Genomic DNA, 17,836 nt, shown 5'->3' with positions numbered 1-17,836 from the left:
CAAAAAGAGACTCAGAAGATATTGCGTCCTGTTTATTTAAGAAACTGCAGTTTACCTTCTAATGTGTCACACGTAATAACAGATTATGACACTCGCGGCGAACAAAACCCCAATAATAATATGAGCATAATGATGAGTTACTGGATAATAAAGTGATAGATCAAAAATTCCTACTTTCTGGTCACACGCATCTAGTGTGATGTCGATCACGCTAATTTAAAAAGATAAAAAAAACTAAGACATTTCCATAACGATTCCTTGTGACTGGTATCAATTTGTTGGTACATAGGACAAAGTCCTTTTGAGTTCATGAATTAACAAATTTTTTTTCATTTTCTAAGTTTTTAAATGTAATTAAAAAACTACAAGTAATGAAGGGATTAAAATCAATTGGTAAAAAAAATAAGATGGATTAGATACAAAGAACCATTTGGAGTTTTAAAATTAAATTTAGTCTAGATGAAGACTTCAAGACCTTGGATTTAAGAAGTAAAAGAGGAAGACCAGCAAATGTTAAACAATTTAAATCTACTAGGATGTTATGATAACCACTGCCAATTAACACTAACAAAAAGGTTTTACTATTAATCTATGAAGACTATCACCAGTTTTACTAAAGTCTTGGAATGTCTAATCAAGCCACTGAAATCAAGGATTGCTGTTCTTCTGACAATAGTAATAATGTATAATTATTTGATCAATTATATTTACCTTTTATACTATTTACTGGAATGATGTACCAATACAATACATATTTGTTAAGTTTGCAAATAATTTTTATCAATCTCCTTACTTTGATATGTCTTATCAAGAGCAAAAAAAGATGGCAAAAGTTGATATGCTCTTCCTCTCCGATTTTCTCCCTCCTAATAAATTTTATTTGTAACTATAAGCTTTAAGTGCTGTCCATATATTTTTGGTCTTATACCATTTGGTCCACATATTTTAGTACTACAATTTTATATAAACCGGACAAGTTGTTTTTATTATTTAACAACAAACAGCAATTTGGACATATCAACTTTTGCCATAACACCACAGAAATAAAACACACATTAGACTTGTTTCATTTATTTGACAGTCTGACTCAGCAAAACAGCAAATAACGTATCAAAAATATAAAACTTTTTAGTCAAAGAGACCCAAGCCCATGTCGTCATCCTCACTTTCAGATTCCTCCTTCTTCTCTTCTTTCTTAGCCTCAGCAGCTGGTGCAGCGGCAGCTGCAGCTACAGGAGCAGCAGCTGCGGCAGCAAATTTACTGGGATCCTGGAATTATTAAGAATATTTTAGCAATGAAGTATATACATAGTTATAAATTTTACAGTACAAATTTTGGTCAGTTAAAATTTTCTACATTCAACTCCCAGGTACTAGTGGGTTCAACTATTTCTAGCTCTAATACCAGATAGGAGCCATTAAGAATAGGTAAGGAAACATCATGTCAATTTTAAGTAAACAATGAATGTCAAGAAGGCTAATCATTTGATGGTGGCTTGTTAAAATCTAAATGACCTGACGACGGATCTGTCGTCTTTGTAACGACGCAAGCATAGCTTGGCGACAGCTTGTCGCTAAGGGAAGATAAGTAAGAAGTCCCGTTACTTCTTAACGGAAAGATGGTAAAACCAACCCTCCTCCGGCAAACGGAAAAAGTATTCTGTTTCAATTCATCGAAGTAACAACATGTAGTATAATATTATAATATTAATATATTTGTAATATTTTTTATTTTCATTACAAACAATTAAGTTTTTTCATATTATAACGTTTACATAGAAGTATTAAATAGTTTAATTTACGGTCTTGTGTTCCTTACTAAAACCACGGGAAGTCCAAATAATATTTAGCAACAAGTAACTGGAAGAATTCAAGATTTCCGTTTTCCACTGAACAGTTACACAACATACTGGTCCTTCGAGCCGGATGCTTGCTGCTTTGGAAATACGAAATATCAAAGGTTAGTGCTTTTCCTTTTACCTTTATTTCATTTTTTACATTTTCACATGAGATTTACATTTGATTTGTTTCAATTCGGTGGAAAACTGCTTCTATCTTAATTGTTTGTTATTACTCACTATTTTGTACAACATACGAAACATTTATTTGATTATTTTACTTGGTGTAAACGCGGTGGTGTACTATTACAGGGTTTTATTCCTTATTTTACATTTAAAAATAACTAATTTGATTTGTTTTTAAATAATTTCTGCATTCTTACACTACATCACTGAACATATATATTTTTACGTCCTATTTGGATGTATTTACTATAATTTGCTATAATTTACACTTTTGGGTTCTATAACCAATACGGTTCGTCATTTGCGTAATCGTAATCACACCTTATCGTCATTTCTACATCCTTTCTGGATATATTTGACATATTTTCTTAATTTACAACTTCTGGGTACTATTTACCAACCGATTCGGCTTTCCAACGATTCGGGCACGCTTTATAACTAAATAAAGCTACATCTAAATCACTTTAATCATTTACACATTTTCTGTGCTATTTTATTACAGCAATTTTATTATTTTATATTTTTTAAGCACAAAAAATTTACATTTAGTTACATTTTCATTTAACACACAAGTTATAATACTTAACATTGTACCTTACTTATTTTACATTTAATAAATTTACTTGTCACTATGGCTGAAGCTGCTGATAATGCTAAAATTAAACGCACTTCAATTAAGGGCACTTTAACTCGTTTCTCGAATTATTTTAACTCTGTCAAAGAGTTACCTGCAACTGAAATTAACTTTAGGGATTTACAGTTACGCCTTGAGAAAGTTGAGAAGCTCTATGACGATTTTGATAATGTTCAATCAATTATTGAGGCTGCTGACCCAAACTATACTACAAATGCATCCACTATTCATGACAAGGAACGAGCATCTTTTGAAAATCCATTCTTTTCTATCACTGGCCTAGCTAGAGAACTTCTTGCCAAACTTTCGACTCCTCCTGCTGGTCAGATATTCCAATCATCTACACCTTCCACAAGTGAAGGTAACATTTCTCAACAAAATATACGTTTACCTACCATTAATTTACCTTCGTTTGAAGGCGACTACGACACCTGGTTATTTTTTCGAGACACTTTCAACTCTATCATCCACACAAATTCCGAACTTTCGAACATACAAAAATTTCACTATTTGAGACTATCCTTAAAGGGCATTGCTGCAGATACAATACGCAATTTAGATATTTCTGATGCAACATATGCCACAGCATGGTCACTTTTAAGGGAAAGGTTTGAAAATAAACCACTTCTGGTTAATAACCACATCAAAAAGCTCTTCAATTTACCCAACATTTCTAGAAACTCACATAATGATTTGCGAGCCTTATTAGACGGTTTACAACGACATCTACGATCTCTTGAATCTTTACAAATAGACATTACAGGTTGGGATCCTCTTATTATCTACTTAGTCACTACAAAATTGGACAACACATCTCACCGCGAATGGGAACAATCGTTGAAAGATAACGCTACAAATTTACCCACATTAAATGAGCTCACAGAATTCTTAAAAGGAAAATGTAGAGTTCTGGAATCTCTTAATAATCACGATGATAAACTCCGCACCAAAGCAAAATCTTTTGTATCTACGAACAATAACAGCAACACTTTAAATTGTTCATTATGTTCACAAAATCATCTTATTTATTCGTGTCCTAATTTTAGCAAATTACAGCCAACCTCTCGCTTAAACGAAGCAAAACGTTTAAAACTTTGCATCAATTGTTTACGTTCTGGACATCCTACTAAAAACTGCAAATCTTCTGGCTGTCGCAAATGTGGCAAACCTCATCATTGCGTTTACAAAGGTAACAAGATTCGTGTCGTATTTGACGGATCTGCTAAAACTGACACTGGCTTTTCGTTGAACGATATACTTATGGTAGGTCCTACACTACAAGACGATCTTTTTACTATTATTTTACGTTTTCGAAAACACAAATTTGCTTTAACTGCTGATATCGTTAAAATGTATCGACAAATTCTTATAAAGGAAAATCAGCGTTGTTTACAAAAAATATTGTGGCGATCTGATCCAAATTCATCTATTGAGACTTATACTCTAAATACTGTGACTTATGGCACTGCTTCCGCCAGCTTTTTAGCAACGCGATGTGTGCAAGAAGTAGCTCACATTTACTCTGACAAATTTCCTGATATTTCGTCTATCATTTTACGCGATTTTTACGTGGACGATCTCCATACCGGTGCTTCCACCTTAGACGAACTTAAACGTATTCAATCTTTAACCACTGAATTACTTTCAAAACATGGCTTTCATTTAAGTAAATGGAAATCAAATTCAACCGAATTAAAAATCGATAATATAGATAACACTCCTTTGGACATAGGTTCCAATGAAACTGTCAAAACATTGGGTCTCTTTTGGAATCCCAAATTAGACGTTTTCTTCTTTAATGTTCAACCTACTGCAAACAATTCTAGGATTACTAAGAGACACATTCTTTCTGCAATTTCGAAGATATTTGATCCTCTTGGTCTCTTAGCAGCAGTTACAATAACCGCTAAGATCATTCTACAAGACTTATGGCGTCTAAAAATTTCCTGGGATGAAGTTGTACCCATGGATATTCATACAAAATGGTCAAATTATCAATCCCAATTAGTCAATCTTAATAAATTACAATTCCCTAGATATATTACTGTTTCAAATTTTACATCCATACAATTACATGGATTTTCCGATGCGTCTACTGCAGCATATGGTGCTTGTATTTTTATTCGTTCCTTAGATGCTCAAGGAAATATAAGTTGTTATTTACTCTGTGCCAAAACCAGGGTAGCTCCTTTGAAACATATTCTTACAGTTCCCCGACTTGAACTTTCTGGAGCCCTACTCTTATCTGAATTGGTGGACAAAGTAAAGCAATCACTACAAATTAATTTTGATGAAATTGTTTATTGGTGTGATTCCAACATTGTTCTAGCATGGATCAATACATCTCCCAACTTGTTAAAACCTTTCGTTGCGAACAGGATTTCACAGATTCAATCGTTGACTAATTCTAATTCCTGGAGATATATAAACACACAGGAAAATCCTGCAGATTTATTATCACGTGGTATTTCACCTACGGCACTACAAAATTCCGATCTATGGTTTCATGGCCCTCCATGGCTTTTATTATCTGAAAATTTATGGCCTCATCAACCCTTCAAACAGGTTAAAATTCCTGAACTTCGATCTTCTGTTAATCTATCCGTAAGAATTTGCATGAATCTCGACATTATTTACAAAATTTCTTCCTTAACTAAATTACAACGAATTGTAGCCTACATATTACGTTTCTGCAAAAATTCCAGGCTAACCATGCCAGAAAGAACCTTCACCAATTTAACATGTGAAGAAATTGCCTGTTCTCTGATTTGTCTTATTCGCATTGTGCAAAATCAGTCTTTTTCTGATGATTTCACACATCTCAAAAAGCATGGCAAGGTCGATCATAAAAGCAAACTTCTCACCCTGAATCCTTTTCTTGATCAAGATGACATAATTCGAGTTGGTGGAAGAATTCACAACGCTGACATCTCATACGAGAGAAAGCATCCCATCGTAATTCCACAAAAACATCATTTTACAGACATACTTGTACGGCATGAACACATGAAATTACAGCATGCTGGTCCACAGCTACTTTTATCTTCCTTGCGAGAGAAATATTGGCCTCTCAATGGACGCTATGTCGTTAGAGAGGTTGTGAGTAGTCTGACTACGGAATGCTTTATAGCAGCTTTAAGACGCTTTACTTCTCGACGGGGTAAATGCGCTTCTATTCTTTCCGATAACGGGAGCACATTTAAAGGTGCCAACAATGAACTTTCCAACTTTCTCAAAACTAACAATTCTGCCATACATGACAGACTCTCTTCTGAGGGTATCGATTGGAAATTCATTCCGCCGCGTTCACCTCATTTTGGTGGTATCTGGGAAGCAGGGGTAAAATCGGTAAAATACCATCTTAAACGAGTAATTAGCAATACGGTTCTCTCCTATGAGGAGTTTTCCACTGTTATGATTCAAATTGAAGCAATTCTCAATTCCAGACCTCTTTTTCCTATGTCTAATGACCCCTCAGACCTACTTCCTCTCACACCTGCACATTTTCTGGTTGGATCACCTCTCACATCAGTTCCTGACCGCAATCTGTTAGATGTTATGGAAAACAGGTTGAGCAGATTTCAAAGGGTGCAGCAAATGGTGCAATGTTATTGGACACGATGGTCCAAAGAATACGTCTCTTCTCTTCAGCACCGCGTCAAGTGGAAGAAACAATGCAGTTCCCTTCTCAAGATTGGTTCCCTAGTACTTGTTAAAGAAGATGGACTGGAACCTCTTAGATGGACCTTAGGTAGAGTAACTGACATCCATGCCGGCAGTGACGGAATTGTGCGTAGTGTAACGCTAAAAACAAACTCTGGCGTATACAAACGTCCGGTTGTGAAGTTATGTGTACTACCGAACGAAAATCAACTTTAGTTTTTCATATTGACTTTTGGACATTATATATTTGAGTTTTTTGAACCCCCTTATGGCGTTCAAAGGGGGCGGCTTATGTTAAAATCTAAATGACCTGACGACGGATCTGTCGTCTTTGTAACGACGCAAGCATAGCTTGGCGACAGCTTGTCGCTAAGGGAAGATAAGTAAGAAGTCCCGTTACTTCTTAACGGAAAGATGGTAAAACCAACCCTCCTCCGGCAAACGGAAAAAGTATTCTGTTTCAATTCATCGAAGTAACAACATGTAGTATAATATTATAATATTAATATATTTGTAATATTTTTTATTTTCATTACAAACAATTAAGTTTTTTCATATTATAACGTTTACATAGAAGTATTAAATAGTTTAATTTACGGTCTTGTGTTCCTTACTAAAACCACGGGAAGTCCAAATAATATTTAGCAACAAGTAACTGGAAGAATTCAAGATTTCCGTTTTCCACTGAACAGTTACACAACAGTGGCTAAAGCATTTTTAGTTATAATAAAATTATTGTTATTAATACATTGGGACATCCTACAAAAATAGTACAATGTGAACCTCTATGGAGCTTAATATGTTCCCTGCCACACTAGTATTGCCATGATGGGCCACATTGGTACTATAGGACCAACACCTTTTTAAATGCTTGTTTAAGCTGCTGGTTCATATAAATGTGCAGTATCTCACATTAAAAATGGTTAAAAATGTCTCATCCCGTAAAAATGGTTAATTAAATTATTTAAAAATTGTACCTTGTGATCTGTTATTTCATAGAAAGTGATAAAAATAAAATATTTAAATTTTTAGTAAAATGTACTAAGAAACTCTTTCATTAAGACATACAAAAATGTGGTCATTTTCACACTTCTCAATGGGCCAATCGAAAGCTGCAAGTATTTTGAGAATGATTTCTGAAGTGGAAATTGAAAGGTCAATAAACTTGTTTGGTACTGTTAAAATTTACATTACAAATGAAACATAGGCAATCAAAAGTAATAAGATATTTAAAAACTAATACTTTTACCAAACAATTAACAAAAAAAGAAAAAGTATATAGTTTTAAAACAGTTTTTAAAACTAAAAAGTAAAATGTCATGTTTTATATAAGGTATAAAATTGCAGAATCCATAAAATAATATGGATGTTTTTCACATTTGGTCCCACTAAAAATAGCCTTAGGTTAGCATTTAATTTCACAGAACAAAATATTGCAGAAGAGCAGTGTTGCCATGTCCTTATAATATATATGTTATATGCTTCAAATACAAAGAGATAAAGCTTTTAAAATGTACATTTTTATTATATTATTTTATGGATTCTGCAATTTTATACCTTACATAAAACATTAATAAATTAATATTTGTTTCGTGTGATATTAATTGCAATTAATTATTAGAAATTTTTTTTGGCAATTGCCCTTTGATAGGTTAGCGAATAGATTTGGCAATAGAGTCAGTTTGCACCTCAAACCACCAGTTGCCAGATCGCAATAGATGTCTTTTTTACTTTATTATTTATACTGATATTTTACTATTTACTTTTTCTTTGTTTGGTAATTGTTAAGTATTAGTTTTTAAATTTCTTATTGCTTTTGATTGCATATTTTTCATTTGTAATGTAAATTTCAACACTGCCAAACACCAAAATTTCATTTTGTCAAACCCATTTGACGCTATCTTCACTGGACCCATTTGTGAAAAATGTCCAGATAATATAAAAAAAAATGTACAATTTAAAAGCTTTCCCTTTGTAAAACCAAAACAAAAAGAGAAATCAAACGATTTCTACTTAGCGAAACCGAATTCAAATCTGACTGATTAGAGCAGTGACTATACCGTTCTGAAGAGACTTAAGGAGGTCGAAATATGTATCAACGGTTGTTGCTGCACTGTATCAAAACAAAAATCTAATACCGTCATTCTGCTTTCCCTTTGTATTTGAAGCAATATTTTCTTATGTGAAACTTAATTGACATCTAATTTGAGGCTATGTTCACTGGGACCAAATGGGAAAAATGTTAAAAACTTATTTTAACCTTCAATTGTGAAAATACTACAAGATCAGTGGAGATATTTAAATATTGTTCTACAAAAATAAATAAATACCTTGATGTATTCTTTGATGGTCTTTGCTTCCTTGAAGTCAACATCAGTAACAGCAGCAATAGCCAATAAGTTCTTGAACCCATTGGCAATACTGTGTGGAGCAGAAGCAACTGTTGGATATCCAATGGACAAACAAACAGCAGCTAAATTGGCTACTCCGGCCAAGAATTTCTCCCTCAAATCTTCCGGTTTGATGTCCAAAATGGCTGGAGCAAATACAGTGCCTGAGTCATAGACTTGCTCAACTTGAAGACCATATGAGAAGGGAGAAATGTTTAACATGTTAAGTAATGTGGCTTCGGAAGCTCCTACTTTGTCTCCAGGTTTAAGAATGTGGACATCATTGATGATTTCAATAGTACCTGTAAAATAAAACAACAATAAATAATGTTAAACTAAACCATATTCATTCTACAAATTCCCAATCGTCAATAGAACTACGTGTAAGCCAAACAGTGTCGTACTGATGTACGACCTATGTATCATATGATTTTTAAAAATATTTACTTTTGAAACTGTTAGTGTAAGAATTTCTTGAAATTTAATCATTATATCACAATTAAACTAAACTCTAAAAAATAACACGACCAGTAAATAACTTAACAATAACTATAACATAAATATAACACAATATATTAACTTAAAAATCAACACGATACAATTTTAATTTAAAATTATGGCAAGTTAGGATCTGTAACATGAGAATCTGTCTTGCTTAAGGTAATAAATTAGATTTAATAGCCTCTAGACGAATGAGATGGCGAATATCAACACATGCTCATGTTTACTGATGGGAATTTGGTAAACGAATTAACTATAATTCATATCCAGGCAAAAACATAAAAATCTAAGATGTTTACACTATTATTTTGTATAATTCTGTTTACTCACCCTTGGAAATCTTGGTTGGGATACTCAAAGCCTGGAAGAAAGAAGTCTTCTCAGGGAACAATCCAGTGTTTTGGGCAGGAATGATGACAGATAATGGAGCAATGGCACCAGCTCTAGCAGGGGCCTTGACTTTGTTTTCCAATAGTTTGTCTCTGATTTCAACCAAGTCACCTCGGGTGAAAACAAAACCTACATTACCCTTGATGTGGGGCAAGATCTTTTCCAAAGCAGGGTTGTGTTCAATATGGCCCTTGATAGCTTTACGCATCATGGTATTTTTTCCCATAAGAACGACGGCATTTCCTAAAATTAAGATTACAAGTGAGATTCTGAATAAATTGTAGCAACCCAAGGTGTGATATTTATAAAATAAAACAAACTTACCTCGCAATGAAATACGAATTTGCTGCATTTGTTTTGAGCCGACATTATCAGCGCCCACAATGAAACACTTTGGGTAGTCTTCTAGTAATTGCTAAAAAATATATCATTCATTTTATATCCACAACAATAAATTTCCAACTAATCATAAATACGATTTTGTCAGAAAATATTTATCAACAGACACCTTCCACATACTAGTGGGTTCAACTATTTCTAGCTCTAGTATGAGACGGAAGGCATTGAGATACATGCGTTCATCATGGTAACATAAAAACGATAAAAAATAACAAATAGAAACAAAACTTACGATAAGTTTGGTGAAGTATTTTGACTTCCAAGTAGCCTTGTCCTCCCTACCCATCTTTAAAGTGGTTAGGGACTCGTATTTTCGAATTTAAGAACTGAAAAACCAAGCATATTAATACTTAACCTCACACGTAAATATTTTTTATAATTTAAAATATTGGTGAAGAAAATATTGTATTCACTACATTCAATCATCTTTTCTTATGTATTTAGGCTATTGTAGAGTATTAATTGTTTTAAGATGGTTTTAATATTTTAAAATATCTGTAATAAATATTCAACCTACCTCGGCAATAAACAACGGCGCAATGAAAGAGAAATGTCGAACTTGCTGTCGCGTCACTTCATCTTCATGTGTCAACTGTCATATCTTATGTATTTCTAGGTATTCAGCTACTTATTTTTTTAATTTAATTAATTTGTGTTTGATTTTATCAATTATGAATTGTTTTGTATAAAAAATATTGGTTTTTATATATGGTACTTTTTAGAATAGAGAATATTCAACAGTTTTTGATTCAATACTGAAACTAAAAAAAATTCCTTACAGACAGGCAACTTAATATGCAGTTTCTACAGTTGTATAGTATGTATTTAAATAAATGATATTTCCAATTAATATTTGTTTTACATATTGATTGTAAAAATATCGCTAATCTTTGTTTTTGATGTTTTATACATGCCTTTATGTTTATTACTTAATGGCTGTTAATCTAAGCCTAAATTTTAGTAGAAAGCAAACCTTTGGAAATGGTTGGAAAACGAAAAATAGTGCGAAATGGAACCATTCCACACAGTTTCATTTTGACTTTAAATTTTTTAAATTAGGCTTTGTAATTTCTTTCTTGTCTTCACTGCAGCTCTCAATATGCATTCATAGAGACGGTAATATATGTATATTAAACACATAATGTTAATATATATTAAACACACATAATGATTAGAATGTTGGTGACATCGCCTTAGAATGTTGGAGAATAAAGAAGTATCAAGCAAAATCTCAAAACACAATATATAGTGATACTCATAGCTTAACTAATAAGTTATGATGTAGTTGAAAGTAAGGTTCAGTAGGTATATGTTGAATAAAATAGTGAATATAATAAAATAACTTTGCAATACACTTTATTATTTTGAAACCATTTATTTGTACAACTTATAGATATTTTTACAAAAAATACAGCAATTGTCAACGTAAGTTTACATAAACTCATTCTATCATCTACGCTACAAAACTTTACAAATAATAATGCAAACATCAGAATATATAATGTTCTGTTGAAAGCGATTCTACAAGACTTTAATATCTAACAAGCGTATATAAAGTTCTTGATAGTTTTGTATAAATTTGAAATAACGAATAGTTTTGTCATGATGAGACGCCGAAAACAATATTATATATCATTTGTAGTTTAGTTTGTTTTTTACACTTCCTTCTAGTTGTTTTGGATTTTCTTAGCTTACTAGCAAACAGTCTTTGTTTTTCTGTTCTTTTATTATGTTTTCCTTTTCCCATTGATTCAATGATATATATGATTATAATTTATAGTGTTTTAATATCATTCTAAATTATTTTTTGTAATATACTTTTAGTCAATAGCAACACCCAAGGTAATAGCGTGGACAAAAAAAAACAGTCAAAAAGAGTCAAAATACCAACAAAACTAATTTCAAAAGGTATGACCAGCGAAAGAAAGAAGAGGTACCAGGTTCAGAAACTTCGAGACAGAAACTAACAATAGGGGATAATTCAAGTACTCTTAAATAAAGAAGCTCAAGAACGCGAGGGAGCAGGATATTGACATTAGTAAAATCGTCATACTACGAAAATCTTCAACTACTTTTCGAAAAAAAACTTGTGACACAGGCTGCTGAACATACCGATTCTATAAGAATTACTCCCGATAAGAAAATTACAACAAAAAAGTGAAAACCTATTACACCCTTCCCAAAATATTGTAGTGCTATAAGTAACAAAACTGCTCTACTGAAGAGTAACGTAGGCGTGATCACTAATAAGTACCCAGACCAAATGTTATCCTAGAATAAAAGATGCCATGATAAAACTTACAGATTAACCACTATGTGCGTCCATTGATATTAAGGGTGGGGATTCATGGATTTATGGATAATCCTTCCTAAAAATATTATAGTATTTGACGATTACTGTCCATTCTTCTCTCTCCTAGGAGTGATGTGCTGCCTCAGACAGAAGTGGTGCTCTTTATTTGGTGCGGCCATCGGAGTGACAATCTTCCTCGGGTTCTGTTATCATCTACATTGCCTTCAACTACTAATCTCTTCATACCTTTCTTTCTTCTGTCTATGTGTCTAAAATACTTCAATATATTTTGGTTGATGATTGTGGAAAGCCTAGTGTTGATGTCAAGTTCTGTTAATATTGAGATTATTTGTGCGATGCGCTGTCCAGGATAAGCGCATCATTCTACGATCTATTCACATTTCAAATATTAAACTCTAAAAATATTATAGTATTTGACGATTACTGTCCATTCTTCTCTCTCCTAGGAGTGATGTGCTGCCTCAGACAGAAGTGGTGCTCTTTATTTGGTGCGGCCATCGGAGTGGCAATCTTCCTCGGGTTCTGTTATCATCTACATTGCCTTCAACTACTAATCTCTTCATACCTTTCTTTCTTCTGTCTATGTGTCTAAAATACTTCAATATATTTTGGTTGATGATTGTGGAAAGCCTAGTGTTGATGTCAGGTTCTGTTAATATTGAGATTATTTGTGCGATGCGCTGTCCAGGATAAGCGCATCATTCTACGATCTATTCACATTTCAAAGACCATTATACGTCGTGTGTCGGACCTTTTTATGGTGCAAGTTTCTACAACATAGGTAGCGATATATAAAAAAAGGTTTTAGTAAGTTTGACCTTTGCTGATCTGGCCATTGTAAGATTACCATCAGTTTGGTTTTTTGTGAATTAATTTTAAGTCCATATCCACGATTAACAGTATCTAGTCTGTTCATAATGTATTAAGTTCATCTGTTGATGATTCTAGTACTAAAGTGTCGTCAGTATAATCGAGATTGCTAATTTTTTGACCTCCGACTGCTATTCCTCCTTGCCATCCATCGAAGACAATGCGTATGGTGTGTTCACTATATCATCATCATCATCATCATCTTTGGCTCGACAATCCTCTGTGGATCTTGGCCTGCTCTAAGATTCGTCGCCATTCTGTTCGGTTTCTGGCAACATGTTGCCATCTTCTGATTTTTAATATCCGTAAGTCGGTTTCAACTCCATCTAACCACCTAATTCGCGGTCGGCCTTTGCTTCTTCTTCCTACAGGTGTTCCTGTGGTTAGCTTTTTAGCACTATATACAGTGTTCACTATATACAGTTCGTAAATCTTTTAGCTGGATATAGCTGGACATTGAGGTAAGTGTAGCCACTCCGCTTTCCCGATACTATGCCAATATTCCACCACAATAAGCGAAAGCCTACAGCATACAATTATAGATGACTCGATCATTGGCACCTTAGAATCTGATATGTTACTGGTTATTAATGACAGTGGCTATCTTTTGTATATACTTAGGTTTTTAAGTGTCATTATTTTTAAGAGTCATTTTGTCTTTTAGCTGATGTCATTTTTTGACTAAAAATTATATAATTGTTGTTTCCACCTCTAGTTTTATACATTAGTAAATGTCAAATTTATTAAGAAAATGTCACTGATACGATAGTTTTTTCAATTTATTTAAATGAATTATTTATTTGTGTTTAACTACTTTTGGTTTCTATATTTTTGTTTAGCGGTGGGCATACCCCACAATAAAGGGGGTTTTCAAAGGTTTTTAACTGCATCGCAATAACTTTAAATAAAGCACAGTTGTCAAACTTACCTCAACGTATATTACCTATGTCTAGCTAAAAGAATTACGTACTGTATATTAAATAGCGTGGGAGAAATATCACATCCTTGACGAATGCCTCCTTATAGACGGCGTTATATATTTGAAGATATCGGAGTATGTGTTGTTGACTCTTACGTTAGTTTTATTTTTGATATGCAGTTGGTACATATATAGATATATTATATGTTCGAGGATGACCATTTCTTTTAGTGTTCGCCACATGCTATGCCTCTTCACTTTATCGAACACTTCACGAAGTACAAATATGTCGTATAGTCCACGAAGCACAAATATGTTTCTAGATTAAATTCTCTAGATTTTTTTATAATTTGTCTCAGATTTAGAACATGTTTTCATTTGCCTCTTCCAGGGACAAATTCACTTCGTTCTTGAGGGATCTGTGGTAAAAGTATTGATTTTAATCTCTCGTTAATTATAGTAAGAAGAACTTTACTTACATCGGAGATTAGGGCTAAAGTTCGGTAGTTAGTAAAACCAGTTGGTGGACCTTTCTTGTAGATGGGTATGAAAGTGAGCGCACACCAATCATCTGGTCATTTTCTTCTGTTTCAGATTTCATTACATAGCTTGAAAGTTTTAATTCCTATGTCTCACATTGAATAAATTTCTGTAAGAAATTTGTCCGTGCTGCTACGCCACTGGTAGCAAACAATTTATAATTTCATAGGATCTGCAGAGGTAACTTTCTCCGAGCAAATTACAAAGAAATCGCTGGTATAAAGCATTCAAAAGCTGTTTTTAACCATTAAAAACTGGTACCTAGAAAATCCCCGGTTAGCAATCATTCAAAAGGGGGTTTTAGCTACCTAATAGAAATTTCGAAGAAATTTTCCCTGGCCCCTGATAGGTGATGTGATAATTTTAAAGGAGTCACGTAGTCAGTGTCACATTGTATCCCGAATTAACTGATCGCTTCTTGGTTAGAGTTTTCAACTCTCGCATATTAGTCAGTGTCAGTTTAGTATTCGATCAAAGGGGTCGATGCATTTCTGGTTTAGGAGTTTTAGACTCTCGCATATTAAGTATATATACCAAGTTATTGTTATATAGCTTATAGTTTAAAGGCTACATGTTTCACAAACGCTCATTATTAATCAAGTATATTAATACTGAAGAAAACATCCTTGGTTCATGTGACAATTTTATTAGTAAGCTATTTAAACTGTAACAGTGCTTTCAGTGCTCCCAGCACAGCTGCTCAGTGTAACCTTTAGTAAAAATTCAATGCATCATACAAATACAAAAATGTTACTATAAATTAGTGATGAGGTCACGAATGATTCGTTCACAAAGATCAAATCCTTTCGATGGCCTGTGATTGATACAACTACGTTCTGTGACCTTATCATTCGAATGACCCTATGAATGACGCTGTCTAGTGTTTACGAAACGAACTGTCTGATATCGACACGTTGATCGGTCAATTCATGGCGGTCCTAATTTAATTGAAACGGAGAAGCCCCTACGCTGCAAAACTGTAAAATTATATACATTCGAATTATCGAGTCAATGGTCCCGTAGTCTGTTCTGTTTAGTTTAACGATTGAAGTCTATTATAGTGGTCCATATGAACGGATAATTTTAATGATTGACCTGAAAGACCCGGGTCACCGAATCGAACCACGTCTTCTTATCACTACTATAAATACCACTCACAGGATACTAAACCGTAATCTATGTAAATACAAATACCTGAAAGCTATGAAAAACGAAGCAAGTGGCTAAAATATAGAGATCAAAAGACCCATTGAAATTGCTAGGTCCATTTTTAGAAGTGTTTAGATACAGCTGTCAGTAAAGTTCGAATAACCTTGATAATATCCAATCTCCGATAGGAAAAGAATAGAAAGAAGATGCGATGTCCTCTATACTCTATTCAAATTCTATATGGATAGTGTCTTGCGACTTTTCGATGATTTTCATATCTAACAGTGCTACTGTTAGAATAGTATACTATTCTATTACAAATTAGTTACAAGTCTACTGCTTACAGAATAGACCATATGCTAGAGTATGTCTTTAGTAGCATAGTTATTTTATATTCACTTATGGCGGTTTTGTTTACCATTTACGATGAAAACAGGAGAAGATATGCTGATTGATAAATAATTATCATAAAAATCGACAAATTTATACTTGTGTCCATTTTATTGAACATCTAAAAGGGAACAGAAACTATTTTTTGTTTTCAGCGACTCAAGACTTATTTAAAACAGATAAATAACCAGAGAAAACTGTCGTTGTGTATTATTTCTAATAAATATTTGTAACATCATATACAAAACCAACAAATTACATAAAACCTTTGTCTGAAAAAAATAATTTTTAAGAAAAAAAGTTTTTAGATTTACTAAAACAGTTATAATGTAAGATTATAATATACGTAATACGTATCAACATGTAAAAACCACTTCTAAATAGATTTGCTGGTGTTTTAGGACCTCGTCGTAGTCCTATTTCAATTCGAATACGGTTCTTTTCTTTCTATTACACCATAATAAAAAGTATCACAACATATGGATGCGAAGTGTGGCCCCTAAAAGACAGAACAGAGAAAATGCTTAGAGCAACAGAAATGGACTTCTGGCAAGAATCTCCAGACGCGACAGAATAACAAACGAAAGAGTGCGAGAAATCATGGGGGTTACACATAATATTGTTGATGACATCAAAACGACACAACTCAGATGGTATGGACACGTAAGGAGAATGCCGGAGAATAGAATACCAAGACAAATTCTTGAATGGTAACCAAGAGGTAGGCGGAGACCAGGAAGGTCTAGAACAAAATGGAGAGAAGGAGTTGATAAAGAAATCAGGGAAAGAGAACTGGAGGACGATCTATGGAACAATATAATGAGATAGAGATTGGAAATCGACATTATATATATTCTTTTCTTTCTAAGCTCAATCAAAGAATACAGACTCAATTGTCATAGCTGGGATTTAATAATAACTATTATAAAGTCTATATCTATATGTATATCTATTAGATTAGAGCAATCAAGTTAGTAAAAAATAAGAATTTGTTCGTCATAACAGAGCTAATTTCTAAGGCCGGTCCGAATAATTTAACTGAATGTATCAATAATCCGGGGCTTATTTTATTTACTATAAAAGAGGTCTTACGACCTTTAGGAGCCAAGATAGCCTCTTTATTTTAAACACTGTTACGTTAATTAACAACATTAAGAGAAAAGTCAAAGTTTTTAACAAAACTTTTAACAATCAAAATTATTAAAAAAATTTTTAGAAATTATATTTTAGCCACGTGATTTTTTCGATAGCGTTTAATCGTAATCTGCCGTCTGCATCCTGCATCCTCCTGGTTATGAGCTGGTATATATGTAGAATTTTTATGTGTAAGATGGTTTTGCACATTCCCAAAATTATATGCCATAGATTCAGACGTTTATGTTTGATTTTGTATATTATTAACTTATTCTCTAGCTATAATTTGGATTTTCTGATAATGAGCAAGTTCATTTCGGTTTGAGTTGATTATTTATTGTAAACATAAGGTGGTAAATATTATATTTTTATGCCGTTTTTTTACTATTCAGTTTCCTCTTAAACTTGGGAAGCCTGTTTTGAGACAAGTTAAAATGCTCCTAAAATTTATCTGATACTTCTAGAGGATTTTGATCTGTTGAAATTATTACGGTATCAATAGTTATTTAATCAGGTGCG

General features: G+C 33.2%; 1 protein-coding gene across 1 annotated transcript; it reads right to left on the bottom strand.

Annotated features, from left to right (window-relative positions):
• Positions 1-1,055: 1,055 nt before the first annotated feature.
• On the bottom strand, positions 1,056-10,630 carry RpLP0 (ribosomal protein LP0). The gene is made up of 6 exons (XM_072520722.1): positions 10,519-10,630; positions 10,234-10,327; positions 9,927-10,017; positions 9,543-9,845; positions 8,652-9,013; positions 1,056-1,269 (listed from the first exon to the last, which is right to left on the bottom strand). The coding sequence occupies exons 2-6, from the start codon at positions 10,285-10,287 to the stop codon at positions 1,129-1,131; spliced, it is 951 nt and encodes a 316-aa protein (XP_072376823.1). The 5' UTR covers positions 10,288-10,327; positions 10,519-10,630; the 3' UTR covers positions 1,056-1,128.
• Positions 10,631-17,836: the final 7,206 nt, after the last annotated feature.

This window comes from Diabrotica undecimpunctata, chromosome 1, assembly GCF_040954645.1.
Source record: "Diabrotica undecimpunctata isolate CICGRU chromosome 1, icDiaUnde3, whole genome shotgun sequence".
NCBI lineage: Eukaryota > Metazoa > Arthropoda > Insecta > Coleoptera > Chrysomelidae > Diabrotica > Diabrotica undecimpunctata.
Note: the sequence above shows the minus strand (reverse complement) of the source record. Positions and strands in the feature narration are given on the sequence as shown.